At 35.4% G+C, this 9,814-nt stretch overlaps 1 protein-coding gene across 1 annotated transcript; it reads right to left on the minus strand.

The window, feature by feature from the left end:
* Window positions 1-543: 543 nt before the first annotated feature.
* LOC104885641 (uncharacterized) lies at window positions 544-5,925 on the minus strand. The gene is made up of 7 exons (XM_019247304.3): window positions 5,277-5,925; window positions 3,202-3,240; window positions 3,013-3,083; window positions 2,604-2,668; window positions 2,423-2,512; window positions 2,228-2,320; window positions 544-1,496 (listed from the first exon to the last, which is right to left on the minus strand). Exons 1-7 carry the CDS (start codon window positions 5,702-5,704, stop codon window positions 1,062-1,064), a joined length of 1,221 nt encoding a protein of 406 aa, XP_019102849.2. The 5' UTR covers window positions 5,705-5,925; the 3' UTR covers window positions 544-1,061.
* Window positions 5,926-9,814: the final 3,889 nt, after the last annotated feature.

A 9,814-nucleotide genomic window follows, 5' to 3' on the forward strand; every position in this document is an offset into this window, starting at 1 on the left:
CTCATCTTAAGAAGAAAGAGAAAACGAAAGGGAAAAAATAATCAAAGATTTGGACGGTGCTTGTGCAATTTAGCCCAACGCGATGCCCATCTAGTCTTATTAGCTGAATAAGGGATCAACTTTTTGATCAAATTTGTTAAAAAGCATCATGTATTATCACAATCTAATTATTCCCTCACTAGCTTAGGTAGTAATAAACAATTTTGGTTACCATGAGTCTATGATATCTATACTTTAATTTGCTTCCTACTAATTTAAGACCCGTTCATCATCATTTTTTATTTTCAATTTTCAATTCTTTTGAAAACAAGAAAAAGTGATTTTCATTTTTCAATTATCAATTTTTAAAATATCATCATATTTCCAATAAATTTAACTATTTTTTATTCATTATAAGACATATATCATATGACTTTGAAAATAAAAAAAAAAAACAAAAAACAGAAAACCACAATCATACCGAAAAACTATTACATGATCATCAATATTAATCTTAGAAGCGAGCTGCCAAAACTCAAAACAGATGCTTCTAAATCAAAAATCTACATATAAATAAGTATATATATTAACAATTTAATTATTTGAGTATTTGACAAAGTATAACCAGCCTCTCAACATACTCAAGAGTAAGAATGTGTTATGTGTACATCTACACCTTTGCAAAAGTCCCGCTATCAGTGGGATCCAGGCGGGTCAAAGGGTATCGCAAAACTACTAGAACGAAAAATTCAAATCACCAGCAAAAGTTTTAGCCAAATAACAGTTTGCAACTGTAATCAGGCGTAGCAACCTACCAAAAAGACATTATATATGCCTGATGCAAGGACCTGAACATATCCTATATAATTTACAATTTCCACACCCTTTGCTAAGACATATTACCCCGTCCAGATTTAGTTGTCACATTAATGTCCAAATTACAAATTACGCTATCAACGTGACAAATAATGCCAGGCAGAGGGGATACTATAAACACGACACCGTGATTTCCATTTTAATCACTGACCTTTTTTATAAAGAACAAAAATGAAGAGAGAACACCTAATCACAGATTGAGTTAATCAGTCAACTACTTTCCCAATATTGAGCGATGTAGCTAGTCTGTTCTCCATCCAATTGATGATATCCCATGCAATTTCGTCTCTCTCAGGTTCGAATAGGAGGTCGTGCAAGAAGCCATCGTAAAGCTTTATATCTTTGACGGTTGAGGCTGCTTGATCGTAGAGATCTTGAGAAGCCAGTGGATCGGTCACCCGATCAGCAGTTCCATGGAGAACAAAGAATGGCACAGTGACTGATTTGAAGTTGCGTGTTAAATAAGAGGTGATGCGCAAGAGTTCATGCCCCGTGCGGACCCTTATGGGACCAGTATAAACAAGTGGATCAGAGTATTTCGCAAGAAGTTGGGCTGGATCCCTAGAAACTGCAATGCCACTCTTGTTGGCACCTTTAAACTGAAATCTTGGTGCAACCAATGAGAATACAGGGGCTACAACCTGCATGGACAGCAGCAAGAGCATAAGCATCTCTGCTTTTCATTTAGGACATTTTACTTTTATTTTTATTTTTAAGGGGGGAGGGGTAAGCGTCTTAGCTAGGTTAGGTTTTATCGATTTAATAGCCTCATCTCCTACTCCAATCCGATAATATGCGGATACGCCTGGACTTGAGGTTATTACCAGTTTACCACAGTCAGCAAATAGGCCCAGCCTACAAAGAGCCTACAAACTTCATGACTAAAAGACAAAATACACAAGCTTAATGAGAAAAGGAATATCCAACTAGTATTATTTTCTAATATAATTCAGGAGCATGGATGACAAAGTGGTTAAATTGATATTCCCGCCACTAGGACAGAAGGTCAGCAACTGTCCCCCCACATTCTCCTACACTCTGTTAGTAAATTGGACAAAAGGTTTTAATCAAATCGTCAACAAGATGAAATTTTATGTTTACTACCCAGTTGTATCTACACCAAATTTCTCCCATAACCCGTCCGTTGAGACAATCTTGGATGCCAAGGCATGAAAGTACACTGCATAAGTTGGAAGACCAGACACACGATTACATATCTCACCCAGCTGCCTTATGGGGGAATTTTATCCCCTGATATAAGATCTGGTATGCTAAATCAATCATATCACAGATCATGAATAAAAGTATCATGTCATGAAATTGGCATAAAATATCCTAATTAAGATTTTCAAGCTTCCATGCACACACCTACCTTGACCACAGGATGTGCTGGCTTAACACGCAAGGCAGGCGAGGTCAATATAATTCCTTCAACCATACTTTTGATGTGCGGAAAAAAAGTTGCCTGCACAAGAACAGAGTATATAAATTGTTAGGAAGGATATCAGTAAATTCTCTCACCCAGAAGGAATGAAAAAATCTCCAAATATTAACTATTATGACTAACCTTTAAAATCACTGCGCCACCAGTAGAGTGACCAAACATGAAGCAAGGTACCCCAGGATGCTCAAGTTTGACATTCTCCAAGAAAGCCGCCTATTTATAACAGAAAGGAGCTCAGTAACTTTATTAACAAAGGAACCTCTGTTAACAACAGAAGAATGAGATGGACAGAATTCCAACTTACAGTATCGGCTACAACATGATCAAGGGAGGGAACAAACCCATGCAGTCCATCACTCCCACCATGGCCTACACAAGAGTTAATACATTTAAGATTCCTGGAATAATAATAGATTATTCTTGTAAATATCTCTTTTTGGTAAAACACAAAATCATATACTGTGATTCTGAGCAAGAAGTATCCACTTTAAAGTGGTTCTAGGATTCCCTATTTCTAGCCACATGCAAGACATGTTAGCAAGTAATAATTATGGAAATTTTCACTTTGACAGATGGAATCAAAACAATCAGAGCAACAGACCACCAAGAGTCCAAGACAGTACCAAAGTCCCATAGACCATCACTATGACACTATCTTCAATAAATATGAGTTGTGAAAGACTTGAGCCAGTCTAAATAAATATAAAGATTACCCGTCCAATCCATAGCATACACCCCAAAGTTGCGAGAGATTAATTGCCTTGCAAAATGAGTATATCTTCCCCTGCAAATAAACAACAAAGTAACAGGTTAAGATATTTTGGGAGATAAAATAAGCAGCACCTTTAAGCTTCTCAGCCCACCATATCAGGCAGCAAATTGACAAGGTTCGCAATACTCACCCATGCTCGTTAAGCCCATGAATAACTATGACGATGCCCCTGAAAATATATAAGAGCTATTAATTATAATATACAAAAACAGAAAATACCAAGTATATCAAAATTTCAGATACAACATATATGCAACAGCCAGCTGAAACAGGATGGATGCAAACACAATCACACAACAAACTGTCCCAGGAAAAAAATCTCCTACTGAAATCAAACCTTTATCAGTAGTATGATGAACTTGATATTCTTTTGTCTTACTTATATGATAACTTACAAAAGCAATCCCACTCAGAGTCTATATCAACCTTCGTTTACAGCTAGAGCCCGGAAGCATGCGACAGATCGAAACTTTCAGAGAATGAAGAATCGTGCACAGAGACTAAATATGAATAAGCTTTGGATGAAAGTGCTTTACACTTTTAAAATTGTCAGCAAGGGGCCGGATTTGCAATTCATGCAACCAATAAACAAAAAAAAGAGCTCTAGAAGATTGATGCTTTACACAAAAACAAAATCCCCCTGTACCTAATGAGTTTTAGAGACCAGATGATTTGATAGCTAGCTTAAAAATCTAAGTCATTTGATGGTCCTTCATCACTACATGCAGCCAAGACATGATTTACTAACCAGAAAAAGGCCATCCCAAGGAGTGAAAGCATGATCAGCAAATAGAGCAGCACTAATAAATTCCCTCTTAAGTTCACAAGAGGTTATACTCATCAAAGATTTCTTATGAAGCGCATAGCGAATAAACACCTCACATCTGCCACTCGAAGCTATATAACTAGAGCATTCAATAGCCAGATAGCTATGGAACTACACCACAAGATTTTTTTGGGACAAAGGCATACAAAAGCAAGAGCTCTAAAAATGCAAATAGCAAGTAAAATCCAAATTTCAAGTCTTGTGTCTCTAGCCAAAGACAAGTTACATATTTGCAGCTTTAGAATATAAAAATTCAGGATATTTTGTCTGCAAAACTGACTATATCATTGCACCTCGTGTTCCAGCATAAAAATGTTTATGTCCACTTTCCTAGCTAACAAGAGATACCATCCACAACAGCAGAAATGGCAGATCAACAGCAAGTGCCACTTAATTCTACAACCTAATTCTTGTACTAAAATACATCCAAGGACAGAGTCAACAAGTGAAGTTGTCATGTCTAACACCTGGAAACATTCAATGTGCAAAGTCTCTTCCACTTCAAGTTGATCAAGACTGGTCTGTAATTTTAGCTGAAAAACATACATGCTGGGATAATGTTCTTCAACCAGGCTGAAAAACCTAATGTAAGACTGGCACAAGCAGCAATACATCGTCCTAGCTTCCTCAAAGAACAGTCTTATACCCTACACTCTTTCAATCACTCAAGATGAAGCTATTTTAAGCAACAAGCTTCCTGCTCAAGCAAGACACTGCACAGACAACCCAACAGGTTGGAATGCAATCATTGGTTAAAAAAAGATAATTGCGACGCACAATCTGCAGACATTTAAGACTTCTGGCCGGAGCTAGACCATCAAACACTCATTTCAACTATCCCTAAAGCTTTCATTTTGCTCCGAACAGAGGTGCAAAAACCAAACAACAATTGAATCCTCAACTTCTCAACTCAAGTATCTCTTCATTTATAGTCTTAACACCATTTTATCAACCTAGCCAATTCGTCTTTGAAGAAACACAGCCAAACTAATCCATAGAAAACCACCAATACTCAGTTTTCTTCGTTCCGCTTTCGCAAATCTATTATTCAACCACAGCCAAAAACTATGTAAAATCCCTAAGTTGATTCAATTAACACCTAAAAAATTAAACACAAAAAAGAAAAAACATTCAAACAGAACAAGCGAATAAACACCAAATCAAATTCAGCAGACTATGGAACTCCAGAAATAAATGTCTTCACTGTAAACAAATGATCATATATCATCCTTTCTAACCTAAACATAATCATTCTAATAAAATAAAAAACATCAAAATTCAACATGCAAAAATATGATGACTTTCCATGAAATTGCACAATAATCAACACAAAATAAAAACACGAAACCAAAACTGAAATCATCAAAAGAAGGCCATACTTCGGATTACCGGAAACCGGAAACCAAGACCGGCAAAAAAGAGCATTACGACGAACACCACAAAACAACGAAGTCTTCCAACGACAATTCCGGCAAAATTCTCTCTCCTCCTCTTCTCCTCCATCAGGCACCATTTTTAGGGCTTCCGCAAACGCTCGGCGACGAATCGTATCCTCTTCCTCTTCCACCAATCTCCGTCGCCGGAATTTCGCCGGCACCGGCGAATCCTCCGTCGAAGAGTGGCGCTGCGAAGGCGGGAGAAGAAGGAGAAGGAAGCAAAGAAAGGAAGAGTAAAAAATGACGATGAATTTTTTGAAGAAATGATAAGAAGGAATTATAAAAAGCGCCATTGATTTAGCTCGATTGAAGAGAGGAATAATTCTACCGCTTGCTCCTGAGGTAAGCTCCTCCACCTTCACCGCCTCCATTGTTGTTTTGATGGATGGATAAAAATGGCGGAGGAGAGAGAATATTTTTTGCAGAGAAAAATGAGAAATGTTTGAGGATGTAGAAAAATGGAATTTTTGAGGAGAGAGAAAGAGAGAAGAGAAAGGAAAGATTTGGGGGAAGTGATGGATGAGAGAATTTATAGAAGAAGGATTATTTTTGTTTGATTTAAAATGAATTTTGAGTTTTTGACCAGTTGTTTGTTTTTGTTGGTTGGAGGAGAGAAGATGGACGTTTTTTGTTTTAAGTTACAACCTTTTTTACCGCCTAATTGTTGGGGTTTTCTCCATTTGTGGGGCCGTTTTCGGTGGAAAGTTCCAGACAAGGTTTTTCTACTCCAAAACAAACGTTACATGGTCAGCTCAGCTGTTAGGTTTCACTTATTACTAGTTAGTTAGTCACTCCCTAGTTAAGTAACTAAGGCTATGTTTAGTTCACCTGAAATTTTCTGATCTGAACTTATCTGATCTGATCTGAACTTATTTTTTCTGATCTGATCTGATCTGATGTGATCTTAACTGATCTGATTACAAGATCTTATCTTTTAGATTTTTCTCAATATATAAGAAAAAATATAGTCATGTGGGGTCTTGTTTGATTCGTCTCAATGAGTACTATATTAATATTCAATTATTATATTTTTTACTAATATGTAATGAAAGATATAATGATTTTTAAATATAAGCATAATCTGAACTGATCTGATCTGAACTTATTTTTTCTGATCTGATCTGATTAGATCTGAAATAAGCAAAAATAAGGTGAACTGAACATAGCCTAAGGGGTGGGTTCGATAGGGTGCTCTTGTGAGTTGTTTTTTTATCCATATGAGTCATGAAGGCAATACAACGTATAAATAATGAGAGGGAGAATTTGAACCTGTGACCTGTCGATCACAATACCTCAATCTTAACCACTAGGTCAAGACATCCTTGGTTGATCTTGTGAGTGGTTGTGTGTCGTATATTTTGTTAATAGAAAAATATAGCTTAATTTGTGATTTAAAAAGTTTGATACTATAAGATTAAATGGTAAAATTACAATTTATGATTGGTGTAATTTTAATTTTTAAGACATACATGAATGAAGGCAGTTTATGCAGTGTAAGAGGAGATGTAAGAAGTTATGGTTATTAGTTTGATAATTAAAGTTGTGAGGACGTTTTGGATTACCATGATTAATAAATAAATCTTCACTTTCACAATTATAGAAAATATAAAACAAATATGATCAAGATGAAATTATAGATTACTTAATAGTATTAACGTAATAGAAGTATTTTATGTCAATTTTTATTATCGATTTAAATTTAATTCGTGTACTTCAATGGATAAAATGACTTAATAGGGAACAATAAAGTTACTCATGAATAAGAAAGCAGAATTGATATAAGACTCCAATGAAGTTGGATTTGAAATCATTTTGGCTCATGTTGTGCTCTAATATTTAATGAATATTGGAATTATTCTCTTTCCAGAAAGAAAATGGCGGTAGGTTGTTCAACTAGTTTAGCTTGACTTTCGAAAATAAGAATTTCAAGTCAACAAAGTAATACTTGACACAAATTACGTTTATAGAAAATGTGACACATTGATTAATCAGTAGTACCTAGTATGGCTTATATTAATGTAGTCTTTCATACAAAAACAAAGAATTAAATTTTCACATCATGAACTGATTCCTCTTGATTCTAAAGATAAGCGCTACAAATTTGCGGACTTCTAAATGGTTATTGCTACGAGCATGGGCAAATGAGTTTTGGTTGTATTTATGAAAGAGCTTGTCTAGTTGACAATTTGTTCAAATTCAAAATGTCCTATAAAAACATGTTGGTAATTTCACGTAATATGCATATAAGTTGGTATTTAAATTGGTTGAATTAGTATCAGTTTTTTAAATTGCAACTCGATACCAACTTAATTAAGTGCGTTTAATTACTAATAATATGATTTCAAAGTTGTATCGAAATTATAACTTGATTTCAGCTTAATACCAACTTGACTACTTTTTAGTTTAACTTACTTCCTAATTCGTGAATTTATGAACATCACTTATGTGGTTGGAGTCTTTGGTGACTCCAACAAGTTACCACTAACATTTTCTCTTTGTAAAATATGTCGATATTAATATTCTGATTGTCGCTATCTAAGCTATATAACAATAAATTTTTATTATAATATTTTGTTTGAATACTACTCCCTCTTTTTTTTTACTAATTTATCCACTTTGACTTGTAATATTATTTATCTTTATTACTTTGATCATTATTTGTGTTTTATATGAAAGGAAAAATATAATCATGTGAGATATCGTTTGATTCGTTTCGATATATTGTTTCGAGATACCAATTTTTTTATAATTTTTTCAAATATAAATGTTAAAAGTCAAAACGAATAAATTAATAAACGACAAAAAGGAGCAATAAAAAAGAAATTTTGATAGGCTTATAGCCGTTTGAGATACCGACTAAATATGAGACAGATGGATATTATGGGTTTCCTAATGGGTAAATAGACCGGAAAAGATGACATCTTGACTGACGACCATAACTTGTGGCCTACTGACTACTTAGGCAGTTGGATAAATCATAAATGGTTGCATGGCAGCTTGGTGGCCTCTCATACCTATAGCGCCATAGCGGTCCGCAATCGCCGCCATGCAAAATTTCACGGCTAGGATGCATTTTTTACTACTGTATTGATTTGTGCTGTCCTTTTCTGTCTCTATTATGTCTTTGTTCAATATTTCTAACCAAGTTTCGGGACAAAATAGTTCATTGTCCATATATTATTATATATTATTGTATATAGGAGTTAGTCTGTTAGGAATTATTGTTAAACATTGCCCATAAATTACTTAAAATCGCCTAAAATATATTTTTATAGCCCAATTTACCCTTTCCTCTTTTCTACACTACCCACCACCCCCACCACCATCAACCTACTGCCATTTCACCTTCTCTTTTCCCCACCACCCCACCACCACCTACCTTCCCACTACCACTATCGACCTCCACCGCAACCACCTTTGTTGAAATTTTTTTATACTGGAGAACGTCCCGCCAGGACGTTCAGCCCATGGGGCGATCGTCCGGCCAGGACGTTCATCCCATGGGGCGATCGTCCGGGCGGGACGTTCTCCAGTATAAAAAAAAATTCGATGAAACACGAAGTGTTTCCGTACAATGCAGCTTTGAATTCGTTGAATGCTTTTTTATTTGATATTTTGGGTGTAAATCGAATCTTTTATATAATAATCTCAACTAAAAAGGAAAAATGATGAAGTGGAGAAAAAAGAAAAAGTGAAGAGAATTGAATTCATATATGAATATGAGCTACTATTTACCAGTAATATTTGAAAATCGGAACAAAAACTTAGAATTGAATTAACATCGTAATTACAAGCTGCAAATAGAAGTAATACTTGAAAATTAAGAAAATAAAGCGAAATTCACCTGAGTTTGGTTAACCCAGAAGAAAAGCGGGAAAATGTTAAAAAGAAGAGAGAGAAAGTAGTTTGTGTAGTGTTTCCGTACAATGCAGCTTTGAATAAGAGTTGAATGGTTTTTATTTGACTTTCTGGAAGTAAATCTGAATCTTTTTTATAATAATCTGACTAAAAAGGAAAAATGATGAAGTGGAGAAGAAAGAAAAAGTGAAGAGTTTGTTAAAATGGTGATGATGATATATTGATGTTTCTGCAAAAATTTTAACTTCATTGATGTGGAGAGAGAAATAGAGAAGAAGAAGTAGATGGCAACACTCCTCTTCTCTTGCTGCTGGTTTTAATGGTTGATGGAAAGGAGTAATCTGGAGGACAAGTATCTTAAATGTTTAGTTGGTAGATGTTTTATTTGGTTTTGTTTTGTTTTTTTTTTCAATTTGTATGGCAGAGAGATGTAGTGATGCAACAATGTACTGTGGTAAAAAAAAAAATAGAGAACAAGAAGTTGTAGTGGTGGTGGTGGTACGTAAACAGTGAAGGAGAGGGAAGGGTAATTTCAATGGAGGTGAGGGTGGTGGAGTTTGGTGCGTGGGTGGTGGTGGAAGGCAGGAGGTGAGGAAGATGGTGGTGGTGGTGGCAGCAGCCAG

Source organism: Beta vulgaris, chromosome 2 (assembly GCF_026745355.1).
Source record: "Beta vulgaris subsp. vulgaris cultivar EL10 chromosome 2, EL10.2, whole genome shotgun sequence".
Classification (NCBI taxonomy): domain Eukaryota; kingdom Viridiplantae; phylum Streptophyta; class Magnoliopsida; order Caryophyllales; family Amaranthaceae; genus Beta; species Beta vulgaris.